This window comes from Callithrix jacchus, chromosome 5 (genome assembly GCF_049354715.1).
Source record: "Callithrix jacchus isolate 240 chromosome 5, calJac240_pri, whole genome shotgun sequence".
Lineage (NCBI taxonomy): Eukaryota > Metazoa > Chordata > Mammalia > Primates > Cebidae > Callithrix > Callithrix jacchus.
In genome coordinates this window covers 105,715,927-105,735,279 of record NC_133506.1, presented here as the reverse complement: position 1 = coordinate 105,735,279, position 19,353 = coordinate 105,715,927, and the positions used below count along the sequence as shown (strand labels likewise).

At 47.2% G+C, this 19,353-nt stretch overlaps 1 protein-coding gene across 10 annotated transcripts in view; it reads right to left on the bottom strand.

The window, feature by feature from the left end:
• Positions 1-10,163: 10,163 nt before the first annotated feature.
• The window catches only part of LYRM9 (LYR motif containing 9), a 65,163-nt gene continuing 55,973 nt past the window's right edge, over positions 10,164-19,353 (bottom strand). For 4 of the 10 annotated variants that reach the window (XM_078374003.1, XM_078374001.1, XM_078374002.1 and 1 more), the window contains 2 exons: positions 17,308-17,434; positions 15,615-16,109 (listed from right to left, as the gene is read on the bottom strand). In XM_078374003.1, coding sequence (XP_078230129.1) covers positions 16,060-16,109; positions 17,308-17,434 — 177 coding nt within the window. In that variant the 3' untranslated portion in view covers positions 15,615-16,059. Of the gene's footprint in view, positions 10,296-15,614; positions 16,110-16,587; positions 17,435-19,353 lie in introns of those variants that run through there. The other 6 variants (XR_013535824.1, XR_013535822.1, XR_013535818.1 and 3 more) reach the window with 3 other exon arrangements.

The following is a 19,353-nucleotide window of genomic DNA, read 5'->3' as shown; positions in this document are numbered from 1 at the left end:
TTTTTCCTCAGCAGGGACTCTGGTTAATCCCTGCCTGTCCTCTCACTTTTCCAGCTTGTGACGGGAGTCCAGGAAGCTGGGGGGATATTGACAGTATGGGACATGCTGGAAAATGCCAAGGTTCCTGAAGGCCAGTGATGTTAAATGATGCCATTATTCCAGACAGGTCCCTGAACTAGTCACTTGAGGTTTTTGGAAGGGAAAGGAAGGCAGGTGGTTGGCACAGAGAGGCCTCCGAGTATGGTCTTACTAACAGCTCACCCTGTAGCACTAGGTAAGCTTTGGCGGAATAGCAGGTAGGATTTTCTTTCTACAGGGGAAAAAACTTCCTTTTCTGATAATGAAAATGATCACTTCTTATATAAAAAAGTGATAATTTCAGCCGGGTGTGGTGGCTCAAGCCTGTAATCCCAGCACTTTGGGAGATCGAGGCGGGTGGATCACGAGGTCAAGAGATCGAGACCATGCTGGTCAACATGGCGAAACCCCGTCTCTACTAAAAATACAAAAAATTAGCTGGGCACGGTGGTGTGTGCCTGTAATCCCAGCTACTCAGGAGGCTGAGGCAGGAGAATTGCCTGAACCCAGGAGGCGGAGGTTGCGGTGAGCCGAGATCACGCCATTGCACTCCAGCCTGGGTAACAAGAGCGAAACTCCGTCTCAAAAAAAAAAAAGTGATAATTTCTTATCATTTAATTTCATTTCTTTTATTATTATTATTATTATTTTGAGATGGGGTGTCTCTCTCTGTCACCAAGACTGGAGTGCAGCGGTACGATCTCTGCTCACTGCAACTTCTGCCTCCCAGGCTCAAGCAATCCTCCCACCTCAGCCTCCCAAAGTGCTGGGATTACAAGGGTGAGCCTCTGCACCTGGGCTATAATTTCATTCCTTATGATGCCTCAAATACAGCATTCCTATACATATGCATTTTTCCATCATAAAAGAAAAATAATAACTACATTAGGGAGGAGTTGAGAAGCAAAAGGAAAAAAATCGCGCTTGATCTCACGGTCCCAACTCACTGCTGCCACCGTCCGCCAATCTCCTTCCTGCCTTTCCCAAGTTAAATTCAGCCTGACAATACAGTAACTTTGTCAAAGATAAATTAAGAGTCACAAGACGACATAAATATCAGAGCTCAAAGGTCTTTGTTGAGTGAATGAGTGGATGAACGAATGAAAAATAGGAGTAAACTGGAATGAGTTTTAACATATCAAAGCCATCTTTCAGGCTTCAGCCGGTTCAGTTCAGGTAAACAACACTCAGGAAAGAGTCAGAATCCTGGCCTCAGCGAGTGCAAAGCCTAGAAAAATGAATGGATACGTATAGTACAGAGTGATACCTGTAGTGATGGAGGGATGGCATGGTGCTGATGTAGCTGGTTCTGTATTTTCAGGGAAAGTTTACAAGGGAGAGGATACCAAGGTAGGGTTTTGAGGGATGAATAGGAGTTTGCTGCACTCTATTCCCTGTAACTTCTTTCACATATTCTGGCTATTCCTGCAGCAAACACATGTATTAACCCATTTAATGTCCCCACCCAAGAGCCTCTGAGGGAGACACTACTGCTTGCTGTTCATGGAATCCTCAAGAATCCCATCTACTTGGCCTCAAAACACTTGATTTTCCTTCAGAAAATGCAGTTATTCAGTCATTTGATCTGTCAAGCATGTCATCTGGGGTGCCCCCTAATGCAGCGTCTTCTCACTGTGACATTCTTGACCTGGGGCAGGGTTCAAGTCAGTAGTTATTGCCTAAACTGAGCATCAGGCTTGAGGACACATTTGGAATTAGCCAGCTGGGAAGGAAACATAATTTCTCCTCAATCCTCCCAAGTTTTTTGTTGGACAGACAACTGTAACAAAAGACATTATCCATCCAGAAAAGAACAAGCAGGTTCGTTAAAGTCTTTGAGGCACATCACACAGGAGAAGCCTCAGTGAAGGCAGCTCAATGCTGTGGCTTAGAACTCTGGCTTATGGGGTGTCTGCCATGAAGAGCAATGCATTTTAGAAAGTGACAAGATGGCTGGGTGCAGTGGCTCATGCCTGGAATCCCAGCAATTTGGGAGGCTGAGGCGGGAAGATTGCTTGAGGCCAGGAGTTTGAGACCAGCCTGGGCAACATAGTGAGACTCAATCTCTACAGAACAATTGAAAATAAATTAGCTGGGTATGGTGACTTGCCCAGCTACTATAGTCCTAGCTACTCAGGAGGATGAGGTAGAAGGATCGCTTGAGCCTGAGGAGTTTGAGGCTGCAGAGGGTTGATCACGCCACTGCACTTCAGCCTGTCTCTAAAAAAAAAAAAGAAAAAGAAAAAAAAGAAAGTGGGGGAGAGAATGAAAGAACAGAGGAAAGAAAGAGAAGGAAGGAAGGAAGGAAGGAAGGAAGGAAGGAAGGAAGGAAGGAAGGAAGGAAGGAAGGAAGGAAGGAAGGAAGGAAAAGTGACAGGACAAAGGAACGCAGCTGTAGGCTTCCAGGGCTGGGAAGCTGTGAGCAGGTAAACACAAGGCATGAGCTAAGGAGCAGGGCAGCAAGGTTTGTTTGTATTTGTAGATGACTCTGGTACCACCTCTTCGCTGATAAAAGCTATCTCTTCTCATCCTGATGCTAGGAAAGCATCTTTCTGCAAGGAATGTTTGTGTCTGACTGCAGGCAGAATGGGGCTGTTCAGACGGCCTCTCTCTAGCTGCTCTTTCTCAAGCGTCTTTAGCTGGAAATGATCAGGTCGCCACATCAGCATATTTGGGGGTGGCATGTTCTGGTTTCCTTCAGCCTGAAAAGTGTCAGGTTTGAGTGACAGCTCCACGGCCGACCTGCTACATGGCCTTGGAAAAGCCACTTCTCCTCTCTGGGCCTGACTTTTCTCATGACAAATGGTGACAAAAATAAAAGTAAACTTGACACAAGAAAATGCTTTGAGCCATCAAGCAAAGAGGCAGCTGCACAAGAATCTGTGATCCTTGCTGGGGTCAGAGAGTAACAATTTCCCTCTTGACACAGAGCAAGTGGTGCCAAATCGCCTTCTGAAGTAGCCTCAGACAGGTCCCCAGTTCACCACAAACACCTGCTTTTACATTCCCTGTCCTCTCTCTCTCTCTGTCGCATTAAATTCATGTATGTATTTTTAATTGGAATAAAATTCACATAATATGAAATTACCGATTCATTATTTTAAAGTGTAAAATTCAACGGTTTTTAGAATATTTACAATGTTGTGTAATCATGACCACTATCCCAATCCTCTCCTAACTGGCAAATAGGAAAGGGAGGGGAGTAAAAATAGTGATAATGATTGTGATGACACAGAGAGGTTAGGAGACTCACCAAGGTCACACAGCAGACAGCCTTTGAGCCGGGACAAACTGTAAGCTTCTGGTACCCTCCCCAGAGTGCCTATCTGCAGCGCCCAGAGCTGACCCTTCTGCTGGAGGTTGGCAGACATCCCCATCTCCAAATCTCCTGCAGCTTCCTGGGCCTGCAATGCTGCCTTCCTCTTGGCCCTGCCCACCCAGCAGGCAACATTCCTGGGCCTCTTCTGCTGATGGATGCAGCAGGTGAATTCAGCTGGGGAGAAATCAAAGAGCACCTTGAAGGGCAGGTGGGGGACAGGTGGGTCCCCGGAGGGTGGTGATGGAAGTTCTGAGGCGGCCACGGAGAAGTGCCCTCCCCTTTGCATTCCCAGGCTGCCCTGGGCAGATAGAAACCAGCACGGGATAGAAATCAGCTGATAGAAATCAGCATGGGAATGCCTTGGCCTCATTATTCTGGAGCTGATTTTCCATGGATTCAATTTGATCTGTCCCTATGCCAGGCTGTGAAGATGGCTCAGGTCGTCAGCCCTCGGAAGTTAGCAACTTTGAAGCCCTTTCTACAAAAACGATGAGCAGAGCTACCGTTTACTGAGCAAGGCCCTTAAACATACCAACCATTTAATCCACACGTCCTGTGCGGTAGCAATGATCATTACCCCATTTTATAGATGGGGAAATTGAGACTCAGCAAAGCCAAGTGACGTGTCCAAGATCACATAGGCAGGTGGTGGCAGGGTTACAACCCTGGAGTCCCAGCTTGTACTGTCTTTGGCACATGGTCCATAAATACAGCCAGGCCCTGGGCTTTCCGTTTCTCATCTCAGTTAATCCTCCAATAACGCTGTGTGATCGTATTATATTATTATAATACCATCTCCACTTCACAGATAAGGAAACTGAGACAGAAAGTTTGAGCGAGCAGCTCAGTGTCCCTTGGCTTGTAAGTGGCAAAGCTGAGGACTGATCCAGGTCTGAGACCTCGACTGGACCCCACTTTGTATGCCCACTGTGTGTGTGCCCATTTTGCTACAGGTGGGTACACCCAGAGGCAAGGAGAGGCGGCCGGAGGGAGTGGGAAACTGAAGCCAAGGTAGGAGCTAAGGACAACCTGGGGTTGAATGTTCTCCCCTCCGTGTGAGTGTCTGGTGCCAGCTCTGTGTGAGGCCATGGAAGGAGGAGACGGAGTTCCCGCTGTGTGCCCCACTTCACAGAAAGTGAAAAAAATTTGATTTGGGAAATATACTTAAGGCTTAAAAAGAGCCAGTTTAAGAGAAAATGTTTAAGCAAATAACCGTATAGATGTATGCAGATGTGACACAAATGATAAAGACGGGGCGTGAAGGAAACCCGGTATGGCTCTTTCCATCTGTGTGTGCATGCCCCGTGGCAGGTCCCGTGTCCTGTGGAGCCTTCACTCCACTCAACTCTCAAAGGAAGGCACTGAGAAGAGGCATTCCTGGCTCTCTCCCACTTCTGATGCTTTAACAAGCTCAAGTCCCTGGCCCCAGAGCCCCATGTCGTTTGTCAAGTGACCACTGGAGGGCGTGAGTCACACAAATTCCAGCAGCTCCGAAGCTGAGGTCTTCCCAAGTTTGTACCACCTTGACCGACTTGGAGATGACGGAAGCGAAGGGATTTTTACTGGAAATGCACAAGTGGTCACTCCGGGCAGACAGGCCCAGGGTGGACCAGAGAGGTGGACGAGCTTTGCTGAGTTCCTGGAATGTGACTCACGTTGGCTGGTGTAGGCCTGGCACTTCACTGGTGTTCCAGCAGGAATTTCTTTCAAAGGCTCATTTCTTGTCAAGCATCCCGAGAACATGCTCTCTTCCCTGCCCTCCCATGTGGCTTCCCAGGTGCCTCCCCTTCTGGGTTGAGAAATAATAAACAGAGTGGTACCTGGGGTAGTTCCAGGGTGTGACGGTTCAAGGAGCAAGATTCAGGGGCAAATAGTGTATCTGGGAGGTGCAGAGGACATCAGGAAGGGAATGAGGAAGTGAGACAGAAAGGGAGACAGCTACTAAAGGTCCTGCAAGTCAGTTTCACAACGTGCAGCTAGACTCAATCCCACCAGGGAACTTGAAAAAATGATGCAGAACACAGGGCTTTGAGTGATCCCACCTGAGGGGCCAGGGCCTGGTCTACTGACCCAGCAGTTCCAGAGCATTGCTCATTGAGGCTGCTCCCAGGGGGTTTCAATCCCAAAGGCCTGCTGTGGGCAGAGCAGGCTTCCTTGGTCCTGGAAGAGCCCTCTGAAATTCACAAAGTGCACTGGAATGAGACAAGGACAGACGTTGCCAAATGGAGGAAGAGAGATGTTTAATCGTCTTCTCCCTAAGTACAGCCTCTCAGGGTGCTGGATGCCGATCCAAGAAGTTCTAAATGCTGCCAGGTGCAGTGGCTCACACCTGTAATCCCAGCACTTTGGGAGGCTGAGGTGGGCTGTTCACCAGGTCAAGAGATCAAGATCATCCTGGCTGATATGGTGCAACCCCATCTCTACTAAAAGTACAAAAAAAAAAAATACAAAAATTACCCAGGCATGGTGGTGGGCGCCTGTAGTCCCAGCTACTCAGGAGGCTGAGGCAGGAGAATCACTTGAACCCGAGAGGTTGAGGTTGCAGTGAGCCCAGCTCACACCACTGCACTCCAGCCTGGCTGACAGAGCAAAACTCTATCTCAAAAAAAAAAAAAAAAGAAGTTCAGCTAAGCACAGGCTCTTGTATCCTTCCCTAAGAATCAGTGCATCTTTGTTAGGCCACAGGAGCCCTCCAGACCTTCTTTTTTTCACTTAGGGGGTCTCTGAGGCCTTTCCAGCTGTGATATCTGGGCTTTCTGAGTCTCCCCACCTCATATATATTAGGTCTTTGATGCTCTTGGAAAAGTTCTCTTCCCTACCAGAGTGTCACCCAAAGGCAGAATGCAGCAACGACTGGCAACTCCTGCAGAGCCTGGCCACGCTGTGCACAGCGGTCAGCAGCACCGTTCTCTCTGTGAGTCAGAAGCAACCCAGATGGTCAGCACAGGGAAAGGCACACCGGACCAGCCTCATGGTGAGCCAGTGTGTGCCCCCACCACCAAGAAAAAGTGTATTAAGGATCTTTTGGCCAGATGTGGTGGTTCATGCCTGTAATTTTAGCACTTTGGGAGGCCAAGATGGGAGGATGGCTTGAGCCCAAGAGTTTGAGGCCAGCCTTGCCAACATGGCAAAACCCTGTCTCTACAAAAAAATACAAAAATTAGTCTGGCATGGGGGTGAATGCCAGCAGTCTCAGTTACTCGAGAGGCTGAGGTGGGAGGATCACTTGAGCTGAAGAACTAGAGGCTGCCATGAGCTATAATTGCACCACTGCTCTCTCCAGCCTGGGCAGCAGTGAGACTCTGATCTCTTAAAAAAAAAAAAGTTAAATGATAAGAAATAATGTTCAGGATATCAGCAGAAAAATAATAACGCCCACCATGCAAAATAAAGTCAGAAGAAAATATGAGGAAAAAAATAGCACAATATTAAAAAGTGGTAGAATTATGGGCAATGGTTATATTTTCTTTACCCTTCTCTGTATTTGCCATCTGGGCATATGTTAGTTTTATTTATTTATTTTGTTTTATTTTATTTTTTTGAGACAGAGTCTTGCTCTGTCACCCAGGCTGGAGTGCAATGGGGTGATCTCTGCTCACTGCAACCTCCGCCTCCTGGGTTCAAGTGATTCTCCTGCCTCAGCCTCCTGAGTAACTGGGATTACAGGCACATACCACTGTGCCCAGCTAATTTTTGTATTTTCAGTAGAGACGGGGTTTCACCAGGTTGGCCAGGCTGGTCTCGGACTCCTAACCTCATGATCCGCCTGCCTCGGCCTCCCAAAGTGCTGGCATTACAGGCATGAGCCACCATGCCCGTTTGTTAGTTTTATAATAGAGAAAGTAAATTCTTGCTTTTTGAAATACTATCTCAGTCATGCGACTGTGCCAGTAATTCACTTTTCCCAAAGGAAGGGAGCTTCTTGTGGCCATTTTCATTACAGGAGGCACAGAGGGCAGCCGCCAATGTCCCTGCCTGTTCTGCATTCCTGTTACACCAGTTTCCTGAGCATCGTCCTGTGTTTTCCAAGCTGAGCCCTGGGGATCCAGTGGTGAGTGACGGTAGGCAAGCTGGCTCTCTCTTTCCCTCTCCCCTCTGCCGCCAGTAGAGGCAGCAAGATGAGTCCCAGAGCCTGTTGGAGGTAGAGCATTTGCGGGGCAGAGGCTGCTTCCTTAAAAACAGAGTGGAAACCAAGAAAACAGGCCAAGTGCATCAAAATGCTAGGACAGTTGGCCAAAGCAGAGAAGCTCACTCTTGAAACAGAGGTGGGGTCTGGCTCTTGGTGGGTGAAGGAAGAATGGGAAAAACGGAGGAAGGGTAATTCCTCCAGCAACTGAGTGGGAGGCTGTGGGGGCCAAGCTATTAATAACAGCAGGGGCCACTGTCAGGCAGACTCAGAGACAAGTCTCAGGCCTGCCACCTGAAGTCATCTGCGGGCCTTGGAGAGGTTACTCTAGGTTACAGTTTGCTATCTGTAAAGTGTGAATGATCACAGAGTCCCCACCTCCTCTAGTCTTGGGGAGGAGTAGCGAGGTGATGTACACAGTCTGTGCCCTGCAGTTCAGCTTGAGCACGCGCCTGTCTTGCCAGAGCCAGAGCATAGCTGTAGCTTTATCAGAGCAGCTGCAGGGAGCTGGCTGGCTCTGCCTGCTGCTATTCTCCCAGCACCTGGCACGTGCTGGAGCTCAAGGAGCAACACCCAGCTGGCTACCAGGGCCTTTGTATGTGTTGTTGCATGCATTCCACACTACCATGCTGTGAGATGAGCTGTGTCAACCCTATTTTACAGATGACAAAAGTGAGGCTTAAGGAGATTAAAGAATTTCTCCCAAAATCACAGTTAAAGCTGCAGAACCAAGATTCAGGTCCATTTGATTCCAGATGCATCTGGGAAGAGCATCTTAGTGGCGCCACTGGGCTGAGGCTGAAGGCAGCCCTCTCTCACCCAAGACTAAGCTCCCATAGACAACGACCATTTAAAGGGCAGAGACAGCCCTGGGAAAGAGCCAGGAAAATCAGGGAAATGATCTGTGATGCTGGCAGGGGCTTGGAGGAAGGACTGAGCAGTGCAGGGGTTCCCGAGGGACTTACAAGGGAACTCCCATACTGGAAGAAAGAACCTTGAACTTCTGCTTCCAACACCTGTGTCTAGCCTGTCTCATCCTGGCCTGTACTTCAGAGCTCCTCCTGACTCCAAGAGCTCTCCAGCAAGCTATGCCTTTGCACACACTGTTCCCTGTAGCTGGAATGTCCTTCCCGAAAGCTCCCTGACCCAATCTTCCCCTGACTCAAATCCCCTTCAGACTCCCCTTCACTTAGTGGCATTGTTACCTCTAGGGGTTCCCTTGACCCTCCATCCTCAAGCTCCCTGGAGCTCCCCAAATCCCTTGGGCTCTCCTCCCCTCTACACTGATCCCACTATTTTAACTGGGCTCACTGGTCTGTCTTTTCCTAGACACAAGCTTCCCAAGGCCAAGGTCACATCTCACACATCTCTGCAGCAGCAGCAGCAGCGTACCTGGCCCAGAGTAGGTGCTTAGCGGACTTTGTTTTGTTGAGATAAAAGTCACATGCCATAAAATTCCCCCTTTTAAAGGGTATAATTTAGTGCTTTTTAGTATATTCACAAAGTTATGCAACCATCACCGCTTTCTAATTCCAGAACATTTTCATCACCCCAAATAGAAACCCCATACCAATTAACAGTCACTCCCCATTTCTTCCTTACCCCCAACTCTTGGAAACCACTAATCTACTTTGTTTCTCTATAGATTTGCCTATTTTGGATATTTTATATAAATGGAATCATGTAATATTTGGCCCTTTGTGAATAGCTTATTTCACTTAGTATAATATTTTCAAGGTTCATTCATGTTGTGGCATGTTTAAGTTCTTCATTCTTTTTTATGGCTTCATAATGTTCTACTGAATGGATACACCATATTTTATGTATCCATTCATCAATTGATGGGCATTTGAGTTGTTTCTATTTTTGGTCATTGCGAATATTGCTGTTCAAATATAAACATTTGTGTGAACATATACTTTCAATTCTCTTGGAGTAGAATTGTTGGGTCACAGGGAAACTTTATGTTCAATTTTTTGAGGAACTGCCAGACTATTTTCTAAAGTGGCTGCTGCACCATTTTACATCACTGCCAGCATAGTGAGAGGGCTCCAATCAGTCCACATCCTTGACAACACCAGTAATGGGCTTTCTTTTTTTATATAGCTTCTTGTGGATGTGAAGTCGTCAATGGACCATCAACAAATGAGTGAGTGGCAAGCTGATGGATGGATGGATGGATGGATGGATGGATGGATGGATGGATGAATGGATGGATGGGTGGGTGGGTGGATGGATGGATGGATGGTTGAATGGATGGGTGGATGGATGGATGGATGGATGGATGGATAGATGGATGGGTTGATGGATGGTTGGATGGATGGATGGATGGATGGATGGATGGATGGATCAATGGGTGGATGGATGGGTAGATGGATGGATGGGTGGATGGATGGGTAGATGGATGGATGGGTGGATGGATGGATGGATGGATGGGTCAGTGGGTGGATGGATGGATGGATGGATGGATGGATGGATGGATGGATGGATGGATGTGTGGATGGGTGGATGTGTGGATGGGTGGATGGATGGACATATGGGGGTAGATGTCTGACCCTGAGCTCTGAGCTCTGATTTTGGTGGGAGAGCCTGCTCTCCTGGGGACCTGCATCAAGTAGAGACATAGCAACTGCAGCCTACCCTTTACCATGCCTTTGTTCTCGGTGGCTCTTAAGCACACAGGTGATCGGGATTCCTCTAAGCCCATGGAAGGCCCTGGAGGGGGGCATTCTGGATGGCACAAGCTCTATTACTCATCAGTTTCAGTTTCATCTGTGAAATGGAAGGAGAAAGAGAAAAGGTATACAAGTTTCTGCATAGGGTGTGGTACATTGCAGGTCTGCAATAAATGGGAGTTTCCTTTTTCCAGTCTGTTTCTCATCCAATGTGTACATAAATGCCCCTCCACTAATTATCTACTGGAAAAGAGCTTGAGAAATGAGATACTGGAAAGGGTGGAGTTCAGGGAAACCAGGCAAGAGATTTATATATGGCAGGAAGCTGCAGCAGGTCATTAAGTGTGTGGGAGTCACAGAGCAACCCCAGGAGGATTGTCACAGGTGTCAGAAGGGGATCTCCTCCTAGCCATTTGCATCCTCAAGCACCACCTTACTGTCAGGAAGACCTGAGCCTCCTAATTAGGCCTTTGGATGGGCAGGGGAGAAGGCAGCATCTAACTAGTGCTGATCTGAAATCAACTGCAGGTCCCCACACAAACCCCACAGAAGGGTGAACCAGATTCCAAGGCAAATGAATTGTATCCATTATGCCAACCTTCATAGACAAGGAATGGCCGCTCAGAGCCTCGCAGCAAGAGGGATGTTAAAGTTCTGTGTTTTTAAGGCTCAGTGGGAAAAAGTAGCCACCCACATCTGCCCTGGGCAGATGACCAATGACCCGTATTTACTGCCTCTGTTCTACACCAGTATAAGATTAGCTGTCTGTTGGGTAATTTCAATGTAAATAGTTTGTTACTTGGGGCAGTTGAAAGGTCCGGATGAAAGAAGAGGGGATTAAAATAAATTGCTGGACGTGGGAGTGGCAGCAGCGGTGCCCACCTGAGGCTCCAGGCGGCAATGAGTGTTGAGTGCTTAGTTTATGGAGTGCTCAGCGGAAGTTGTCACTACCCTCTTATGAGAGGCCAGCAGCACCATGAGCCAGGCCCACTTTGGGAAGATTCTTGGCTCTTTGTGTGACTCAGCTTCTTCAGGGGACAATGGCGACATATGTCACAGGGCTGCTGTTTATCTTGCCAAACGATGTCATGCACGTGGATGAAAAAGGGAATGTGGGAAATACCTGCTCTCAGTCTTGCCCGAAGTGAAAACTAAAGCCTGCAGTGGGTTGAGAGAGGTGGAGAAAATGTGAGAAAAACAGCAGCTCTGTGACTGCAACTTTGCCCCAGGTCCTGGTTGTGTCTTTAATTCCACATCATTTATCTTGTCTTGAGTACGTAACTGCTATCCAGAACTCCTCTTCAGCCCATCTGCCCTGGCCTGGGCTACTTCTGAGGGGTTTCCTGGGCCTGTCTCCCTGCTGTGTATCATGTGACCCCCTCCAGTTGCCTGGACAAGGGTGGGCACGTCACCAGGGGCAGCCAGCAGCCTCAGAGGTAGCCCAGTGGACCCTCAGACTCTGCGGGTTTGAACTGGAGACAGAGGAGGAGCAGTTGGTAGGAGGGCTGATATCCAAAAGCACCCCCAGAGAGATAACAGATGGAGCAGAATGGCACGCAGAAGCAGCCTGCAGGGGGGTGCGCAGGGCAGGTTGCTGCAGGAGGAGCAGGGACCGAGGGGTTTAGCTCCGGACCAGGACGCCACAGCCTGGCAGGGTGGAGAGAACCCAAGCCCTAAAGAACTGCCTTCAGGGTCCCAAACTCTCCCCAGGCTGCACGATTCCTGCCAAGTGGTCCAGCTTCCTTATTGCCCAAAGTATTTTACCATAACCTCTTGTTCTCTGGAGGAAACCATGTGAGGGACTTTCATTTTTGCAGCTTGGTGACAGAGCCTGGCACAGACACTATTGGTTAATTGAGGAAGTCTGCTGTTTTATGGCACACTGAGAGCAAGCAGTATGCAGGGATTGAGGAAGGAGAGGCGTATGGACGATGATAAGGGACGACCCTGGAAAGCACCCTGATACGGCACTGGCTGGGGTTCTGAGAAAGCTGATAACTTTGCCGAATTTCGTTGGAAAGGCTATCAACCTTTTATAACCCTATAATGACTTTATCAAACCACTGCTTTTATGATCTCTTGGTGAACCCATCAGTCCACCTAGAACGTGGAGATTCCTGGGTTTTCTCCCCATGAGGTGAGAGAGGTTGAATCACTTGCATGAGGTTACATGGCAATTACCACCTAACTCAGGGACTCCTTCAGGGAGATCCTCAGGTCCCCTGTCCGTCTGAATATACTTATCCCCATGTAACTCAGAGTGTCAAGAGGATGAAGGAGGATTCCTAGGACAAGTAGCACCTAAACACGGTTTGGTGGTTTTTTTTGTTTTGTTTTAAGACAGGGTCTCACTCTGTTGCCCAGGCTGGAGACAGTGGTGTGGTCACAGCTCTCTGCAGCCTCGACCTCTTGGGCTCAACTGATCCTCCTGCCTTAGCCTCCTGAGTAGCTAGAACTACAGGTGCATGCCACCACACCTAGCTAACTTTCTTTTTTTTGGTAGAGATGGGGTCTAGATTTGTTGCCCAGGATGATCTCAAACTCCTGGGCTCAAGAGATCTGCCTACCACAGCCTCCCAAAGTGCTGGGATTACAAGTGTGAGCCATCACACCTGGCCTGAGCATCTTTTTACATCCTTGTGTATCTTCCTTGGTGAAGTGTCCATTCAAACCTTTGCTCAATCTCTAAATTTGTTTCTTTTTTCTATTCTTTTCCTCTTCTTCTTCTTCTTCTTCTTCTTCTTCTTCTTCTTCTTCTTCTTCTTCTTCTTCTTCTTCTTCTTTCTTCTTCTTCTTCTTCTTGTTTTATTTAGATAAGGTCTCCTCTGTTGCCCAGGCTAGAGTGCAGTTGCAATCTTGGCTCACTGCAACCTCTGCCTCCCAGATTCAAGCGATTCTCCTGCCTCAGCCTCCCAAGTAGCTGGGATTACAGGTGCCTGCCACTGTTAGGGACTAATTTTTGTAGTTTTAGTAGAGACATGGTTTCGCCATGTTAGCCAGACTGTTCTCAAACTCTTGACCTCAAGTGATCCACCTGCCTCAGCCTCCCAAAGTGCTGGGATTCTACCATGCCTGGCCCCAGTCTTTAAATGTGTTGTTTTCTGACTGTTGAGTTTTGTGGATTCTTTCTGTAGACTGGGTACAGATCCCTTGTTGGATATGGGGGTTGCAAATATTTTCTCCCAGTCTTTTCAGTTTCTTAAAGTGTATCTTGCAAAGCAAAAGTGTTACATTTTAATGAACTACAACTTGTTGATGTTATTTTGTATGGATCACTGAGCACAGTTTTGAAGAACATACTCACTGAACTGACAAGAGAAGAATGGGAGTTCCAGGCAAAGCAAACAACAATGCAAATACACTGAGGCCTGGAAAAGTTGGCTGGGGTTGGGGAACTCTAAGCACAGTTGACCCTTGAACAATGTCGGGGTTAGGGGAACTGACTCCTGCACAGTCTAAAATCTGTATAACATTTGACTCCCCAAAAACTTTACTAATAGCCTACTGTTGACCAGAAACCTTACTGTTAATCAACCTAACAGTTGATTAACACATATTTTGTATATGTATTAAATATTAAATATGTGTTCTTACAGTAAAGTAAACTAAAGAAAAAAAGTCATTAAGACAATCATAAGTGGCCGGGCAAGGTGGCTCATACCTGTAATCCCAATAATTTAGGAGGATGAGGCGAGAGGATCACTTAAGGCCAAAAGTTTGAGTCTAGCCTGGGCAACAAAGCGAGACCCTGTCTGTATAAAAAAAATTTTTTTTCAATTGACTGGGCACAGTGGTTCATGCCTGTAGTCTCAGCTACTCGGGAGACTGAGGTGGGAGGATCATTTGAGCCCAGGAGTTCTAGAGTGCAGTGAGCTATGATCGTATCACTGTACTCCAGTCCAGGCAACAGAACAAGACCTTGTCTCAAAGAAGGAAAATCCTATAGAAGGGAAAGTGTGTTTACAATTCATTAAGTGGAAGTGGATCACAGTCAAGGTCTTCATCCTCATCATCTTCGCATTGAGTAGGCTGAGGAAGAGGAGTTGTTGGTTTTGCTGTCTCCTCTCAGGGATGGCAGAGGCAGAAGAAAATCCACTCATAAGTGGGCCTATGCAGTTCAAACTCCTATTGTTCAGGAGTCAACTGTAGTGTTGGTTCATTACAAAATTGGTATGCTCCTCAATACCAATTCTGTATTAGTTGATATGCATTGCTATAAAGGAATATGTGAGACTGGGTAATTTACAAAGAAAAGAGGTTTATTTAGCTCACATTTCTGCAAGCTGTACTCAAAGCAAAGTGTTGGCGTCTGCTTTTGGTGAGGGCCTCAGGAAGCTTCCAATAATGGCAGAAGGCAAAGGGGAGCCAGCATGCCACATGGTGAGAAGGAGCAAGAGAAACAGGTAAGTCCCCGACTCTTTGACTCTTTTTAACAAGATCTTGCATGAAGTCAAGAGTGAGAACTCATTCATTAACAAAGGACAGCCTCAAGCCATTCATGAGGAATCTGCCCCCATGACCCAAGTACCTCCCACCAGGCCCCACCTTCAACACTGGGGATCACATTTCACATGAGATCACATGGAGGGAACATGATGATACTAGCGTGTGCAGCCATGTGTGTGTCTGTGTGTGGGGGGGGGCTGGGACAGGAAGGGAAATGACAGGATCATAGAAGGGACCAGATCTTGGGGACCATGCCAAGGAGTGTGGGGCCCTCATCCTACAGATAAGAGAGCTACCCAGGGGTATGGCAATTGCTTACTTTTATTTTTGTTAACTGTTTTAATTATAAGAGTTATATATGCCAGGCACAGTGGCTCATGCCTGTGATCCCAGCACTTTGGGAGACTGAGGAGGGTGGATCACTTGAGCCCAGGATTTCGAGAGCATATTCTCTACCAATCTCTACAGGGCAAAACCCTGTTTAAAAAATTAGCCAGGTGTGGTGGTGCATGCCTGTAGTTCCAGCTACTCAGGAGGCCAAGGTGGGAGGATCACCTGAGCCCAGGAAGTTGAGGCTGCAGTGAGCCCAAATCACACCACTGCACTCCAGCCCAGGTGATAGGAGTGAGGCCCTTTCTCCAAAAACAAAATTTAAAAATTACATATAATGTATTGTAGAAAAATATAGATCAACAAAAATATGTTTAAAACTCTATATAAAATTCTACCACCCAGAGGGTAGTTACACTATTACCATTTAGGCTGGTTCTTCTAGTCACACACGCACACGCACGCACACACACACACACACACACACACATACACACACGCACATACACACATACATACACACACGCACATGCACACACACACGCACACATGCAATTTTTCTATAAAAATTAGATCACTCCACTTGCACTGTTTTGTAATGTGATATTGTTTTTGCTTAATAAATAATATATGCGACTGGTTTTTCATGTCCTTATTCTTTTAGTGAATCATTTTTTGTTAAGATAAACTTTTTTCCTTTATTATAATTTAATGTAATATTTCATGCATTCAAATTAAAGCATTACATTACAAATGTAATCTTATGAATTACCATGGACTCCCATCTGGCTACAGGATGAGAAAAACCTACTCTCATCATCTCGCTAGGCTAGCATATATTTAGTTCTTATTATGCGTTAGATACTGTCTTTATGTGCAGTAACTCCTACCGCCATCAAAAGAATTCTCTGAGATAGTGATATTATTATCACCATGTTACTATGGGGAAAGGCACAGAGAGGTTAATCAGTTTACCCAAGGTCACACAGGGGATGAATGGAAGGAGTAGGGCTGATAATGTTGAAGACGGACTTGATGATGAATGCATACGGAAGGTGAGGGGGCAGAGGTGTCGGCAGTGACGCCTAGGTTCCTGGCTGTTGAGACTGAGGAGCAGGGATGCCCCTGACTGACACTGGAAAGGCAGGAAGAGAAACTAATTTAGGCGTAGAATAAAAATCAGGAACTCTATGTTGGAGGCATTAATGCGAAAGGACCTATGGGACATGAATATGGAAATGAACGAATGACTATAGAACAAGGAAGTGCATGAATGACTTGATGAATGACAAATCCCCAGTGATAGGGTTTGGATCTGTGTCCTTGCCCAAATCTCATGTGGAATTGTCATCCTCAGTGCTGGAGGTGGGCATGGTGGGAAGTGATTGGATCGTGGGGGTGGATTTCCCTGCCGGTGCTGTTCTCGTAATAGTGAGTTCTCACAAGATCAGTTGTTTTAAAAGTATGCAGCACCTCCTCCTTTTCTCTCAGTCCTGTGCCTGCCCCTGCATTGCCTTCTGCATGAGCAAAAGCTTCCTGAGGCCTCCCCAGAAGCAGATCCCAGCATCATGCTTCATGTTACAGCCCTCAGAACTGTGAGCCAATTAAACAAATTTTCTTTTTTTTTTTTTTTTCGAGACAGAGTCTCACTCCATCACCAGGCGCCAGGCTGGAGTGCAGTGGCATGACCTCGGCTCACTGCAACCTCCGCCTCCCGGGTTCAAGCAATTCTCCTGCCTCAGCCTCCCAAGTAGCTGGGATTACACGCGTGAGCCACAGCGCTCGGACTAAACAACTCTTCTTTACAAATCACCTAGTCTTTGTTTTTTGTTTTTTAGACAAGGTCTCTGATGCCCAGGCTTAAGTGCAGTGGCATGATCTTGACTCACTGCAACTTCCACCTCCTGGGTTCAAGAGATTCTCCTTCCTCAACCTCCTGAGTAGCTGGGATTGCAGGTGCCTGCCATCATGCCTAGCTAATTTTTTTATTTTTAGTAGAGTCTGGGTATCACTGTGTTGGCCAGGCTGGTCTTGAACTCCTGACCTCAGGTAATCCACCCGCCTCAGCCTCCCAAAGTATTGGGATTACAGGCGTGAGCCACCGCGCCCAGCCTAGTCTCAGGTATTCCTTTATAGTAATGTGAGCATGGACTAATCAGGCAAGGTCATTCTCAACACAGCAACAGCCAGCTCTGGCCCATCATGTTAGAAAGGCATAGAGCTGAAGTGTAAGGATGAGAAGGTTCACAGCTGCTTACAGCAGGCCAGGGTGGAGAGGATGCATAGACACACAGGATGCAGGCAGGTTGTTTTCAACGATGTTTATCAAGTACCCGGGATCCTGCAGTTGCTCCATGTGTGAGTGGCTGCTGCTCTCTCTTGGGAAGATTCCTTCTGATCTTGGCAGTAAGATTTGGGGTGAAGGCTGTGTCCAGAACTGGGTCCTGCCACCTCAACGCCCTGCGGAGAACAAGCCACATTCCTTAGCACTTAGGATAGGAGAGAGGCGGAGGGACGGAGGTTTCAATCCCCTTTCTCGGGAGACAAAGGGCTCTTCATGATTTAATTAAAATGCCCATCAAAACCTCAGAAGATAGGGGTTAGTTGGGATGCAATAAAAATAGTTGGAGTGAACACATTACAATTTCATTTCATTTCAGGGATATCTATGAGGTTCTAATATTAGAGACAGACTTAATCCATCACTAAATTCCCATCTGGCCTGCCACACTGGGGGCATTTCTGAAGATGTCCAAATCTGTTTTGAGAAGCTTGGAGAGTCCTCTGTCCTTTGTTTCTCTGTTGAAGGAGAACCACAGAGTGTGACAGCGTCTGGTATGCGGCAGGCACTAAGTAATACGTGCAGAAGCAAGGAGGGAGTTCCTTCTCTACTCCTCTAAGCTTCAGATTTAGAATTTGCCTAATTTTGGGGCGAGACAAAGCCTTGAGACCTCCACAGAGGTGTCCCGTTGCATAGACAACTTTTCCTGCAGATAATACATGACTCACTTCCCAGCACTTCCAGTCTTTGCTCACGTGTCACCTCCTCACTGCAGCCAGCCTCGCCACCCCTATTTAAAATGACAGCCCTCCGACCCCCACCCTCCTGACCCCCACCTTGCTCTGTGCATCTCTCCCAGAGCTCAGCCTCACACCCTACGTCATCACTTACTTATTATTTGTTCGTCCTCTGTTTCTCCTCACTAGAATGAAGGCCCCACAAAAGCAGGGATTTTTGTCTGTTTTGCTCATTAATGTATATGTGCTGTGCATAGTACCTGCCTCAATAAATATCTGTTGGACAAATGCATCAATTAATAAGGCAGAGGAGAAATTTTTTGTTAACTGCAATTACGATTGCTTTCCAAAGAGAGCAGACCCCAAGGATAATCCTGGGATGCTGGAGCCCACAGAGCCGAAGGTGCCTCATCCCCAGGCTCAGCTGCCCCACAGACTCCAGGTGCTCTGGAATAAACCCTGAGTCAGGGAATGAAATACTCTTCCAGAGTCAGGGAATGAAATACTCTTCCGACAGCAACTCGAGGGCCCAGACCCTCAATCCCCATCTACTCCCTGGCTCAGCCAAGTCCAAACCCACACAGGTTGTTCCCACTCTGGCAATCAATGGTGGGGAAAAAACCAGCACCCAGTGCCCAGAAGATCAGTGTGATGTACACAAAAGCCGCTTTCTTGCCATTTGCAAATGCAGCGTGGCTGCCCAGGCTCACGTAGCCAGAGAGCAGACTCCGGGGAGCGGTCCAGGAAAGCGCTGGACAGTAGTCATCTGTCTGGAAAATATTAGCCCACAGTCTGATGTCTTCAAAACCTGAGCCAGGTCACCCCTTCTGTCACTGACAGAAATAAACAGTTCTTGGTCTTGAAACACACAGGACTTTCCCCAGTTACTGCTGCTGCTAGCACTGGCTTATTAGTCTTTCATGGTTTAGAGCCCGTTTTCCTCTGGAAGCAAAAATTTGGCTTGGGCGATATGAAGAGAAATGAAAACATTTTTCAATGCACGGTTAGGTTCTTTTTCCCAAGGGTAGTTTCTTGGAAATCTCTGGTTTTTCCAGCAACAGCTGAAAAATCGAGGCCTAATGTTATATCCCTACTCCCTAAGTGTTACAGAGTCAGAGAACTTTACAGATGGAAGAATCAACCTCCCTTCCCTGGATGGCCTTCATTTTAGATGGCCTTCATTTCAGACGACTGCAGTCCGGATCATCTAGAGCCACTCCCCTTCATTTCTTCCTCCTGGCACACAGTCTAGAGACCCTGCCCAGCTTTGAAAATACTACCGTTATTCAGATTCTATTAAAAGACTAGACCTCGACTGTACATGCAGCCTTCCTATCATAATGTACGGGGGACAAGATGAT